Raw genomic sequence first — 15028 nt, 5'->3', positions numbered from 1 at the left:
CTAGGATGAGGTGGGGGGAGGGGAAATGAGGAAACTGTTGAAATCCACATTGTTGCCCTGGGGTTGAAGTGTTCCGAGGCGGAAGATGAGGTGTTCTTCTTCCATGCGTCTGGTGGTGAGGGAGCGGCGGTGGAGGAGGCCCAGCACCTCCATATCCTCGGCAGAGTGGGAGGGGGAGTTGAAATGTTGAGCCACTGGCGATTTGGTTGATTGGTGCGGGTGTCTCTGAGATGTTCCCTAAAGCGCTCTGCTAGGAGGCGCTCAGTCTCCCCAATGTAGAGGAGACCGCATCGGGAGCAACGGATACAATAGATGATATTAGTGGATGTGCAGGTAAAACTTTGATGGATGTGGAAGGCTCCTTTAGGGCCTTCCACCCTACCAACCTTCGCATAAACCAAATCATCCGCCGACATTTCCGCCACTTCCAAACAGACCCCACCACCAGGGATATATTTCCCTCCGCACTCCTTTCCGCCTTCCGCAAAGACCGTTCCCTCCGTGATTACCTGGTCAGGTCCACGCCCCCCTACGACCCACCCTCCCCTCCTGGCACTTTCCCCTGCCACCGCAGGAACTGTAAAACCTGCGCCCACACTTCCTCCCTCACCTCTATCCAAGGCCCTAAAGGAGCCTTCCACAGCCAATAAAGTTTTACCTGCACATCCACTAATATCATTTGTTGTATCCGTTGCTCCCGATGCGGTCTCTTCTACATTGGGGAGACTGGGCGCCTCCTAGCAGAACGCTTTAGGGAACATCTCCGGGACACCCGCACCAACAACCACACCGCCCCGTGGCTCAACATTTCAACTCCCCCTCCCACTCTGCCGAGGATATGGAGGTGCTGGGCCTCCTCCACCGCCGCTCCCTCACCACCAGACGCATGGAAGAAGAACGCCTCATCTTCCGCCTCGGAACACTTCAACCCCAGGGCATCAATGTGGACTTCAACAGCTTCCTCATTTCCCCTTCCCCCTTTTCTCAATCCTAGTTTCTAAACAGTGCAGTCAACAATAAACATTCATTACCCTAGCAGCAGCTGGAATGTTTGCACAGGGACAGCTGTTATAAATACAATTAAACCACGCAAATGCATTTATTCTGTGAATAGTAAGGATGCAATCCACAAACTGTTAGCAGTGCTGTGTTTGTCCAACTGGTCTCATTCAGTTAAGGTGGATCTAAATCCATGAGTTACACAAACAATTTTCTGGTTGATGTAAGGATACGATACAGTCTGGTTCCTGATTTTCTGCAGTACCTTCAAAGCAAGAGGGCACGTGCTGGAAAACACTCAGCAACTTTTAAGCAGTGTCTTCGGGAAGAGTAAACCGTTCAGGTTGAAGGCTTTTTGTCAGACCTTCAAAAAGATGCTTCAGGTTTTAAGCAAGTACAGAGGCAAAGAATGAGCAAAAGGCAGGCTCTGGGGTGGTAGAGGCAGGAGAGGCTAAATGACAAAGGGATGTTGGTGTAAAACAGGAAAGAATTAAAAGGGTTCTAAAGGAAATGCAAATGACAACAGCACATATTAAAATATTCTGGACTCAGGGTGGCTCAGTGGTTAGCACTGCTGCCTCACAGCACTTTGGACCCAGGTTCAATTCCAGCCTCGGGTGAGTGGCTGTGTGGAGTTTGCACATTCTCCCAGTGTCTGTGTGGGTTTCCTCCCACAATCCAAAGATGTGCAGGTCAAGTGAATTGGCCATGCTAAATTGCCCATGGTGTTCGGTGCATTAGTCAGAGGGAAATGGGTCTGGGTGGGTTACTCTGTGGAGGGTCAGTGTGGACTGGTTGGGCTGAAGGACCTGTTTCCATACTGTAGGGAATCTAATCTAATAGTGAGTTCAAGTATTTCAGATCATAACCACTGTTCCTGTTTTTCAGTCAACAGCTGTGGTAATGTTTCTTGTGTTGCCATTTACGCCTCCTCTTTGTTTCTTGTCCCACTTGTTTTGTTTTAGCTTGCACCATCACTCTTGAATCGCCTAATCATTCCCAGCTTCCACCCTAAAAGCGAACCTTTTCCTTTCGTTCTTACCTTTGCCTATCGCGGTACTTACTTTGAATTAAAAAAAACTGATACAACGCCTCAAACGTTTTACAGTCCTGCTGTTTTTCTCTCTCTACAGATGCTGCCAGATCTGCTGAGCATTTCTAGCACTCTGCTTTTCTGTCAGGAAGTAATGCTTAAACAGTAGGAATTTGAGATAATTAAGGATACTAGGACAAGAAGGATGGATTAATCTCTCTCCATTTTACTTTCATCTTGTAAAAACTGAATGTGACTTGTCTCCAGACCATGCTTCCTCCTCCACTGGGGTACATGCCTGTTAATAGTTGCAACCAGACTTCCCAGCACTGTTTGTAATAAGTTAAATGATACTCTGTTTCGGCCGGGCAGTAATATATACTGCATTTTCCTCTTGCCGGAAGCAGCTGTTAGTCAATCGTTTGAAGTTTAATTATTGAGAATAGGGGCAAGGAAAAGCTTTAGAAGTCTAACAACTCCAAATTACAGTCAAATGTAGCATGAGTATGAAGCAGAAATGACACGTCTAACGGTGACTGAAGTATGATATTTTTGCAAAACTTGACTGACAAATTAGACTTGAGACTTCAATGGTGTTTGAAATTCCTCCCCTAATGGCATTGTGGGACAACCCATAGCAGGTGGTCTGCTGCGGTTCAAAAAGGCAGCTCACCACCGCCTCCTCCAGGGCAACTAGGGACAGGCAATAAATGCTGGCCCAGCCAGCAATGCCCACTTCCCCCAAAATGGATAAATTAAAAAAAAATTGATCCAAATTGCCGGGGCAAATTATTTTATATCATTAATGAATGACACTAACTCTTAAACAATAGGATTTTTTTATGGTGGGATATATAACAACTTGTATTTTCAATATGCTTCACAGGAGTCAAACAAAATTGCACACTGAACTACATACAGACATATTAGGGCTGGTTATCAAAAGCCTTGTGTAACCAAATGTTTGTATGACAACATTAGTAGGATAATACTACAAAAATACTTTTTAAACTATCAAATGTCTAGATAGGATCTTAGGGTTACCAGTAACAGAATTGCTGCCGTTTACAGTGGTTCACAGTCTTTATATGGGCTTTTCAGGGAGACTTGCTGTAATTGGGATCTGATCCAGCCAGGCCCTGTACAGCCCTGCATCAGGATCTGGTCTGGCCCGGTATTACATTGGGATCAGGTGCAGCCCTGCACTGGGATCAGATCTGATCCAGCCTGGCCCTTGAGTGGAATGGGGATCCAGTCCAGCTCGGCCCAGCAGTGGGACTGGGATCTGGTGCAGCCCGGCCTTGCAGTGGAATCAGGATCTGGTGCACCCGGTCCTGCAGTGGGACCGGGATCTGGTGCAGCCCGGCCCTGCAGTGGGACCGGGATCTGGTGCAGCCCGGCCCTACAGTGGAACGAGGATCCAGTCCAGCTCGGCCCAGCAGTGGGACCGGGATCTGGTCAGGTCCGGCCCTGCAGTGGAATCAGGATCTGGTGCAGCCTGGCCTTGCAGTGGGACCGGGATCTGGTCCGGCCCGGACCTGCAGTGGGACTGGGAACTGTTCAGGCCTGGCCCTGCAGTGGGATCGGGATCTGGTGCAGCCCGGCCCTGCAGTGGGACCGGGATCTGGTGCAGCCCGGCCCTGCAGTGGGACCGGGATCTGGTCAGGGCCGGCCCTGCAGTGGGACTGGGATCTGTTCAGGCCCGGCCCTGCAGTGGGACCGGGATCTGGTGCAGCCCGGCCCTGCAGTGGGACTGGGATCTGGTCAGGCCCGGACCTGCAGAGGGACTGGGATCTGTTCAGGCCCGGCCCTGCAGTGGGACTGGGATCTGGTCAGGCCCGGCCCTGCAGTGGGATTGGGATCTGGTCAGGCCCGGCCCTGCTGTGGGACTGGGATCTGGTCAGGCCCGGCCCTGCTGTGGGACTGGGATCTGGTGCAGCCCGGCCCTGCAGTGGGATTGGGATCTGGTGCATCCCCGGCCCTGCAGTGGGACCGGGATCTGGTGCAGCCCGGCCCTGCAGTGGGATTGGGATCTGGTCAGGCCCGGCCCTGCAGTGGGACCGGGATCTGGTGCAGCCCGGCCCTGCAGTGGGACTAGGATCTGTTCAGGCCCGGCCCTGCAGTGGGACTGGGATCTGGTCAGGCCCGGCCCTGCAGTGGGACTGGGAACTGGTCAGGCCCGGCCCTGCAGTGGGATTGGGATCTGGTCAGGCCCGGCCCTGAAATGGGACCGGGATCTGGTCAGGCCCGACCCTGCAGTGGGACTGGGATCTGTTCAGGCCCGGCCCTGCAGTGGGACTGGGATCTGGTCAGGCCCGGCCCTGCGGTGGGACTGGGATCTGGTCAGGCCCAGCCCTGCAGTGGGATTTGGATCTGGTAAGGCCCGGCCCTGAAGTGGGACCGGGATCTGGTCAGGCCCGGCCCTGCAGTGGGACTGGGATCTGTTCAGGCCCGGCCCTGCAGTGGGACCGGGATCCGTTCAGGCCCGGCCCTGCAGTGGGACCGGGATCTGGTCGGGCCCAGCCCTGCAGTGGGACTGGGATCTGGTCAGGCCTGACCCTGCAGTGGGATTGGGATCTGGTGCAGCCCCGGCCCTGCAGTGGGACCGGGATCTGGTGCAGCCCGGCCCTGCAGTGGGAATGGGATCTGGTCAGGCCCGGCCCTGCAGTGGGACTGGGATCTGGTCAGGCCCGGCCGGGATCTGGTCAGGCCCGGCCCTGCAGTGGGACTGGGATCTGGTCAGGCCCGGCCCTGCAGTGGAACTGGGATCTGGTCAGGCCCGGCCCTGCAGTGGGACTGGCATCTGGTCAGGCACGGCCCTGCAGTGGGACTGGGATCTGGTCAGGCACGGCCCTGCAGTGGGACCGGGATCTGGTCAGGCCCGACCCTGCAGTGGGACCGGGATCTGGTCAGGCCCGGCCCTGCAGTGGGACTTGGATCTGTTCAGGCTCGGCCCTGCAGTGGGACCGGGATCTGTTCAGGCCCGGCATTGCAGTGGGACCGGGATCTGTTCAGGCCCGGCCCTGCAGTGGGACCGGGATCTGGTCAGGCCCGACCCTGCAGTGGGACCGGGATCTGGTCAGGCCCGACCCTGCAGTGGGACTGGGATCTAGTCAGGCCCGACCCTGCAGTGGGACCGGGATCTGGTGCAGCCCGGTGGTTTTGAAATATGCAGCTTCTGAGAGAAGTTTGTTAGCAGGTTAGCCACGATGAACAACCGTTTTCCTTTAGTTTGTCCCCATGAGGTATTTTACATCCCATAAATAACGTGTGTACTGTACAGGGAGATGAACAGTGATCTTTCCTTACCTAAATTCTTCACTGTATTTATTCCTGATATGTTCTGCCAAGTCACTGCTGTACTGGATACAAGTGTTCAGGATGTAGAATTGTTGAAAAAGTTGCAAAGCCTGAGTGGGGCTCATGATATGTATTGGAGGTAGCACCATCTTAATGATGTGTTTCATCATCTGGTCAATAAAAGGCAACTGAAACAGAAACATATACGTTTATAGAAACATGTCTATTAAAACAGAAATATATTAATCACAATAGATGTACATATAGAACACAGTGGAAATATATGCATTGTAGTGAGAATTTAGATTCCCTACAGTGTGGAAACAGGCCCTTCAGCCCAACAAGTCCACACCAACCCGCCGAAGAGTAATCCACCCAAACCCATTCCATATGAAGGGCTTTTGCCCGAAACATCGATTTTCCTGCTCCTCGGATGCTGCCTGACCTGCTATGCTTTTCCAGCACCACTCTAATCTAGACTCTGGTTTCCAGCATCTGCAGTCCTCACTTTTGCCTACCATTTATTTACACCTGACTAATAACCTACACTATGTGCAATTTAGCATGGCCAATTCCCCTAACCTGCACATCTTTGGATTGTGGGAGGAAACTCACGCAGACACGGGGAGAATGTGCAAACTCCACACAGACAGTCGCCTGAGTTGGGAATCAAACCAAAGTTCCAGCACTATGAGGCAGCAGTGCTAACCACCGTGCCACCCCAGGCTACTAACAGTATTCACACATTTATGACAAAGACTTTATTACAGTAATGGTATTTAATATACATATGATGCGATTTCACAAAATATCGTCTAAGGTTGCTGACAAAGACAATTCAATTGCTTTACAAACTGCCACACTTCGTTTTAGCCACTAAAACGTAATGTAAATTTCTGTTTTTGCTTCAGCTAGGAGAACCTTCTAGTCAGTGGAAGTATGGGTTGGGGTGTGTGTGTCTGTGTGTTGTGTGTACATAGAGACCTCATCCCGCCAATTTCCCATCATTACTTTGCAGATGTTCCTCCATTTATCCCCAAGGAAGGCAATGTTCCCAGAGGAAAATTCCTAACTTGTTGTTTTCTGTGTTAGAATTGAATCCCCTTTTACTCTCACATTCCCACAGATTCTCCTTCTGTCCTGTGCAGCAGAGCCAACTGTAGTGCCAAGAATTTGGCTGCTGCTGTATTCCCCTGAGAGGCCATTCCCCTCGAGTATCTCACTCAGAATGTGTTCTCTCCCAATTGCTGGTGCGAAACTTACACATACCCTTGTAACAACCTTGAAGGGGCATTTAGACAGACACATGAACAGGCAACAATCCAGGGATGTAGACCATGTGCAAACAGATGGGATTGGTTTAGAATAGTATCATGGTCAGCACAGATATGGTGGGCTGAAGGGCCTGTTCCTGGTCTTTGTTCTAATTCCTTGCTCTAGCAAAAATGTGCTGGTGTTTGGTTCACTGCCAGATCATTTATTTTCTCAAATGGCTTATAAAACACACTTGAAAGGACTTATTTGACACTGATGCTCACAGGAATCAGGGAGTGGAAGAGATCATTCTTTTTCAGTTTAGATTATTGATTTGCACTCTGTCAAAAGGAGGATTACTTAATTGTACTATTCCCTGCAGGGTAAGTGTTAGAGAAAATGAAAGGCCAGGGAAGAGAGGGAGATTTTGCTGACATAAAACCGAAGATTAAACAGATAAAACCAGAGTAAAATGAAATGAAGCAAGACAAAATGAAGTGAATGAGAATGGGGCAGTCTGGGGTGAAGAACAATTCACACAGTGACAAGTTCTTTCTAGAACAACAGGGAGTGTGAGAGGAAAGGGGAGCAAATGGGTGAGTGGGTGGGTGTAGGGGAGGAGAATTAGAACATGAGGAGGAGATATAGTCCCTTTAGCCTGTCATCATTCAGTGAGATCATGATCTAGGCCCATCTGCTCCACACATCGATTAATATCTGTACATAACAAAAATGTATCAACCCCGGATCTAAACATTACATCTGATCATGCATTTGTGGAAGGCAGTTCCAAACTCAGGGACTTCACCCCAATCATAATAGAAGTGGTGAAGCTTACTAGCCCTCATCCCTCACAGACCCCATGCCCTACCCAAACAAACCCATTCCCCCACGCACCCCCATTAGCCCTCATACCCTCCATGTCAACCTACTCTCCTCTACTCACCCACATGGCCCCTTAGACTCCCTATTCCAAATTAATGCCTACTCGTGCCAGCCCATGCCCCACCGCTTCCCTTTTTCTCTTCCACCTTCTGTACCAACTCACCCAACATCCACCATGGGCAAACCTCAGGAGCCATGTTGGGATGAAATGAACTAAAGTTGAAAAGTTTCTTTTGCAGACTTCACCATTTTTTTTTACAAACCTCATTTACTAAACCCTATTCAATACATTTCAATTCCTTCAAATTGTAACTAAATCCCTTATTAAAAACAAAATTTGTGTTGAGAATTCAACATCAAAGACTGATAATCCCTTAACTTCTTGGAGTTTTGTCAAACAAACTGTGAACTCAACACTGTATCCAAGTGGCTCTGCTGAGCTTGGATTTCCCATTTATGTGAACCCAATCCATCCCTTCCCCTACTGGCGAAAACAGGATCTATTGAAAATGGGGGTGGGACTTCTGAATCCAGGGACCCAGTGCCATTTTAGTTAAGACACAAAGTCTTCATGACTCTGTGAAAAGCCAGACCTTAGGTTCCCTCTGAATAATCATAGCTTCTCTCCATCTATTCTATCAGGTGAAAATTTTGACCAAATCTTCCCTCATCCTTTATTACATTCCTGGTCCTTGTAATTTGAGTCTTGGCATAATTTTGGTAATCTTGTGCTACATTCCTCCAAGACCAATATACCCTTCCTCATTTGTGGTGCCTACAGCTGCTCACAGTTGTCATCTTACCATGGCTTTGTATATCTCAGTCATGACTTCTGCTCCCCTGTATTCTACTCCTCTAAATCTAAAGGCCAGCATTCCATTGGCCTTTTATTTTATTCAAATGTCATAGAGTCATACCGCACAGAAACAGACCATTCAGTCCAACTTGTCCATGCCGACCAAATTTCCCAAACTCAACTAGTCCCACTTGTCTGTGTTGGCCCATTTCCCTCTTTCCTATTCATGTACTTGTCCAAATTTCTTTCAATGCTGTAATCCTGTATCTAGCATTTCACCTGGCAGTTCACTCCCCATACAAACCACCCTCTGTGTGCAAACATTGCCCCTCAGGTCTCTTTTAAATCTTTCCCCTCTCCCCTTAAAAATAAACCCCCTTGTTTTGAACTCCACCACCTCAGGGAAATGGCCGCTGCTATTCACTTTATCTATGCCCCTCATGATTTTATAAATCATTAAATGTCTTCAACAGGTACCAAAAATTACATAACTGGACTAAATGTCTCTTTGAACCTCCACTGTTTTTATGAGACTGTGGGGGAAGGTGAAGATGGTAGAGTTTTTGACGGTATGGGGTACACATAAGTGTGTGCAAGAGGAAGGATGTGAGCATAGGACCCTGGTAAAGGAGTAAACATTTGTGAAATAAAGGGTAGCTTGATCAAACTAAAATCACTCAGTCTTACTATGATTAGCCCACAATTCCTGCCAAAAGGTTACCATAACAAAATTACATCTTCAGGGAAGATTAATTTCCTGAGCAGCTAAGTTATTACTTTTGCATATTATGCAGATATGATTAATAGCAGAGACTACAGACTTCTCCATAAATCAGACTGTTGAGATAATGCAAACTTAATTACTAAAGACTGGAGTCAAAAGCTAATCCTGTAATGGTGACCATGAAACCATATTCAGCCTAATGGTATTATTGCTGGACTGTTAATCCAGAGATCCGGGTATGAATCCAGCTATGGCAGATGGTGAAATTTGAATTCAATAAAAAATCTGGAATTAAGAGTTGAGTGATGACCATGAAACCCTTGCCGATTTTTGGATCACTAATGCCTGTTAGGGAAGGAAATCTGCCATCCTTATCTGGTCTGACCTACATGTGACTCCAGATCCACAGCAATGTGGTTGATTCTTAAATGCCCTCTGGGTAATTAGGGATGGGCAATAAATACTGGCCTCGCCAGAAACATCCGCATCCCGTGAATGAATAAAAGAAAAATATTTGCTTGTAAAAACTCACCTGATTCACTAATGTCTTTTCAGGAAGGAGATCTGGCCTTACCTGGTCTGGCCTGCATGTGATCCACAGCAATATGGCTGACTCTTAACTACCCTCAAAAATGGTAATTAGGGATGGGTAATGAATTCTGAACTTGCCAGTGACACCCATGACCCCAAAAAAACTTAAGTGTCTAAGATCAAGATTATTTGAATCAGATGTGCTTGGAAGATCTATTGCCAATGTAGTATTTGGTATTAATTCAGTTCATGGCACCATAGAGACATTAGTGTTGCTGAAAATTGTGGTAAATGCTTACCATGGAAGGAAGTTTCTTTAGAGCAACCATCAACCATCCAACCGTCAAGTTCCCAGAGGCTGATCCCCAGTTTCCCTGTAAGAGAATGGAGTTTATCCAGTTCCTAAATACATTATTTTTGAGGTTGAAACAAAAATTATGATTTCACGCATCTTCCTCGCCCTTTCTCCAAAATGCTGTTGGTTCCTGTTCTGCTTCGATTCCACATATGATGGGCTGGTATCTGAATTCAAGCGACTACTCTTTTGTATCAATATAAATAACGGGTCAGCGTACAAGAGGGAACCTTACCTGTTTACCCACTGATAGCCCAAGGACACTTGTGGTGTCAGCTATTGCCATGACCAAGACAGCTCAATCAGACCCAGGCAAAAGATCAGGAGAAGATGTTGATCATTTAGTGCAGAAATAAAAGAGGATAAATGACTTCACTGAAAGGGATGTGACGCTGTGGAATTTTCTAACCCAGAGGATTTTAGTGCACCATCTTTGAAGACTGGGATGGATAGATTTCCCATCTCGTAAAGAATCATCAGATTTGTGCAATGGGAAGGAAAGTGAAGCTGAAGTCTAAGGTCAGCCACGATTATAGTAAATGACAGAGCAGGCTCAATGGGCTGAATGGTCTACTCATTCTGTTTCTTGTGTATCTACTCATTAGATGAGCTTAATAATGTCTCTACAGAATCACAAAATAGTACAATACAGGACAGTCAGTCCTCCGAGTCTGTGCTAGCTCATTTGAAGACTAATTCAGTTACTGCTGTTTATAAAATCATAAGAGGCATGGATAGGATAAATAGACAAGGGGTTTTCCCTGGGGTGGGGGTGTTCAGAACGAGACGACATAGGTTTATGGTAAGAGGGGAAAGATATAAAAGGAACCTTTTCACGCAGAGGGTGGTATGTGTATGGAATGAGCTGCTATAGGAAGTGGTAGAGGCCTGTACAATGACAGCATTTAAAAGCCATCTGGATGGGTATACGAATAGGAAGGGTTCAGAGGGATGTGGGCCGGGTGCTGGCAAATGGGACTCGATCAGTTTATGATATCTGGTCAGCATGGACATGTTGGACTGAAGGGTCTGTTTCTGTGCTGTACATCTCGATGACTCTATGCTGCTGCTCTGCTCTTTGCCCACATGACAGTGATTTTTGTCTCTTAAGAATTTACTGCTAAATGGAAAGCTGCAATCCAACCTGTTCCCCGCCCGATCAGTGTACTCCAAATCACAACCATTCCTACAAACAGATTCTCATGTCTCCACCAGTCCTTTTTGCCTCCCCAAATACTTTAAATCTGTGCCCCACTGATGTCAACTTTTCAGTTAGTAAGCAAGCAACTCATTCATCAGGTATCTTTAACAATAGTTGACTATTGTTGGAATTAAAAAGTTGCATGGCCACTTGTGTTGATTTAAAAGAACAAGAATCAGTATCACACTGAAATCTGGCATCTTTACACTATAAAAGTTAACAATTAAGAGAGTTGAGGAACATTTGGCATTTGCCTGCAGATGCTGAAAAATGGTTCACTTTTGTTAGCAACACAACATTTTCATTTGATGAAGATAGAATTAAACCTTGCCCTGCACAAATTATAATTTTTACTCCAGAGTCTAGATATTGCATGGCCTTTAAACTCTTGTCGATCTGTACTTTACAAAATAAACTTCTATTACTGAGACAATCTGAACTAACCTGTTTGCTAATTGTGAATGAACATGTTTTACAGATTCAAACCCTTGAGCGACAAAGTTCACAAGAGGATACCTTCTGCTGGATGTTCAATTGCCCACAGGGTGGGAATCGAGTACATGGGATGTCTGTGGATCCTGATGCCTCTAGGAGCCACCAGCATTTTCAAAGGCAAGGAGGGGAGAGCGAAAGCGGATACGCTAGTCTCCTATTAACAGTCTGTTAAAGTTCTTTGAAGTGTTTCTTAAAAGGTGGGAGAACTGGAGGGCAATTTTCAATGCATAATTTGATGAACGCATCGAGTCTGGTGAAGATTATTACATTCCTGTTAGATTCAATGCACAGAGAACTGAAATTTCATTTTTAAACAATGAAATATGTTAGGGCATTATTTACTCTGTTGCCCATGAACTAAGTGGCTTGCTATTTTAGAGGGCTTTTAAATGTCAACATTATTGTAGGTTTGGAGTAGGCCAGAAGAGGTAAAAATGACAGATTTCCTTCGCTAAAGGATATTTGTAAACCAGGTGGGTTTTTACAATAATCGATGATGGTTTCATGGTCACAATTATAGAGACCAGTTTCATATTTCAATTTTTGAAGTGAATTTAAAAGCCTGCCAGTTGCCTTCTAATATGTGAATCCATGTTCGTACAGCCATCAGTATGAGCCTTTGGATTACTAATCCAGTGATGTTACCGTTACGTCAATATCTCATCATAAAATATGGGCGTCTCGTGTAATACTATGTTTTGGCAACGTGTTTCCCAGATTTTACCAGAATGTTGCCGGGTATGGAAGGTTTCAGTTAGAAGGAGAGGCTGGATTGGCTGGGATGTTTTCACTGGAGCATAAGACAGATGACCTTATAGAGATTTATAAAATCATGAGGTTAATGGTAGATGTCTTTTCCCTGGGAGGGTGTGGTGGTTTCGAGACTAGAGGGCATATTTTTAAAGTGAAAGGAAAGAGATTTGAAAAAGATATGAGGGGCAAATGTTTTACATGGAGGGTGGCTTGAGCATGGAATGAAACTCCAGAGGAAGTGGTGGATGCGGGCACAGTTACAACATTTAAAAGACATTTAAAACATTTGATAAGTACACGAATAGGAAAAGTTTGAAGGGATATTGGCCAGGAGCAGGCAGGTGGGACTAGTTTAGTTTGGATTATGATGAGCATGGACTGGTTGGACAGCAGGGTCTGTTTCTGTTCTGTATGTGTCTACGTTTAACCTGCTGTCAAGGACAGGCCCCATCTTGGCCGCCATCTTCCTTTGCTGCTGGTCCTCTGCAGCCAGCGTCTACCTTCCAGGGATCCCTGGTACCAAGCTCACCTCATGCCAAATGGGGCATTAGCATTCCAAAATGGTACCATGGTGATGTGTTGGTGACACAGGGCTGGAACCAAGAATTTATTGAGGCATCAGGTTCCCGATCCCAGGTTTTGATGCATTCTTTTCCTTCATATAGATGTGTGTTCATTTCTCACAATTCTGAACCCATAAACAGTGTAAATGTAATGCATACAGGAATATACTATTAATCCATTAAGTACAATTCGATCATTAGTCAAATAAAAAAACCCAAAAAAACAGAAACAAAAACAGAAATTGCTGAAAAAGCATAGCAGGTCTGGCAGCATCTGTGGAGAGAAATCAGAGGTAACATTCCTCAGAGAAACAGTCACTTGACCTGAAACGTTAATTCTGATTTCTCTCCACAGATGCTGCCAGACCTGCTGAGCTTTTCTAGCAATTTCTGTTTTCAATTTCTTGTTTCAATCATTAGTCAGCCTTTATAAATGCAATTAGAGCTGATTTCAAACTAAATCTTAATCTTAAAATTAGTCCTGAAACAATCCAGCTGGTTAAGAGTAAATTGGAATTAGTGGAATTCAACTATGTTTTAAATTCATAGCTATGCTCTGTTCAAATATTTCAGATTTGTATGCAGTATCACAATCTCCATACAGATTTAATTGAACTCATTAATCTGAATGAAAGCTTTGATGTTTCTCTCCAACATTTTTGAACTTTACCAAGTTAAGCATATTCTGAACTATGTTTTAATTTGAGTGGATTTCCTTCCATGTGCGGGGCAGCTTAATGATTTATATGTCGAGCAGCCAATGCCTGGGAGGGGGAGGAAGTTAAATGATAAAATATGTCCAACTATCATCACCACCCTTTCTGACACTAGAAGAAAGCAGAACAAAGAAGAGCTAGGATCCTCACTCCACTTGGTAGTCTGGTCACATCAGGAATTGGCATAAAAATGAACCATCGTGAATTATCTTTCCAACAACAGATGGACCCCTCACCCAGTTCCAATTTAGACAACAGGTCAGAACCACAGTGAGCCAGCCAAAGCTCTCAAAATGGAAGTTTGAAGCTGAACTGCCATGTGTAACATTTTTAATACTTTACAAATTACTTCTCATTCTTCAGTTTTGAATTAAGAAGAATCATGAGTTTATTTTTACAACAATGGACTTACTATGTTTCTTCATTTAGCCCTGAATCTGTTCCTTCCAAATGTGACAGGCCAATTATCTGTTCAAAGGACAGGGGCTGTTTGACAGTATAAGGTCTATTACACTACTCTTAGTGACATATTATTGCCTGAGTTGCCATAGCAACTTGTTTTTGAGTATTCTGGCCTTATGCCCTTACAACTTGAGCTGAGAAACCAAGAGTGAAGCTTGGGAATTAGTTTTCTTTCTGACCATTGAGGAGATTTGAAGTTAAAAGAACATCTGGATAGAAAAAGGTCATCGGAAAAAAATATTGCAAGTGCAGCTTCTGGAACAAAAGTCAGACACAAATATAAACATATACACACAGACACACACACTGTAACATACAGACACACACACTGTAACATACAGACACACACACTGTAACATACAGACACACATACTCTCATATAGACACACACACTCTCACAGACACACTCTCACATACAGACACACATACTGTAACATACAGACACACATACTCTCAGATAGACACACACACTCTCACAGACACACTCTCACATACAGACACACATACTGTAACATACAGACACACATACTCTCAGATAGACACACACACTCTCACAGACACACTCTCACATACAGACACACATACTGTAACATACAGACACACATACTCTCAGATAGACACACACACTCTCACAGACACACTCTCACATACAGACACACATACTGTAACATACAGACACACATACTCTCAGATAGACACACACACTCTCACAGACACACTCTCACATACAGACACACATACTGTAACATACAGACACACATACTCTCAGATAGACACACACACTCTCACAGACACACTCTCACATACAGACACACATACTGTAACATACAGACACACATACTCTCAGATAGACACACACACTCTCACAGACACACTCTCACATACAGACACACATACTCTCACATACAGACACACACACACATACTCTCATATACAGACACCCACAGACACACACTCACAT

The 15028-nt window shown here is 45.6% G+C and overlaps 1 protein-coding gene across 2 annotated transcripts in view; it reads right to left on the bottom strand.

The window, feature by feature from the left end:
- Positions 1 to 15028, bottom strand: part of c19h12orf56 (chromosome 19 C12orf56 homolog) — an 82708-nt gene that overhangs the window by 8637 nt on the left and 59043 nt on the right. For both annotated transcript variants that reach the window (XM_043709959.1, XM_043709960.1), the window contains 2 exons: positions 9822 to 9896; positions 5342 to 5520 (listed from right to left, as the gene is read on the bottom strand). In XM_043709959.1, the coding sequence (XP_043565894.1) occupies positions 5342 to 5520; positions 9822 to 9896 (254 nt within the window). The remainder of the gene's footprint in view (positions 1 to 5341; positions 5521 to 9821; positions 9897 to 15028) is intronic.

Source organism: Chiloscyllium plagiosum, chromosome 19 (genome assembly GCF_004010195.1).
Source record: "Chiloscyllium plagiosum isolate BGI_BamShark_2017 chromosome 19, ASM401019v2, whole genome shotgun sequence".
Classification (NCBI taxonomy): Eukaryota; Metazoa; Chordata; class Chondrichthyes; order Orectolobiformes; family Hemiscylliidae; genus Chiloscyllium; species Chiloscyllium plagiosum.
Note: the sequence above shows the minus strand (reverse complement) of the source record. Positions and strands in the feature narration are given on the sequence as shown.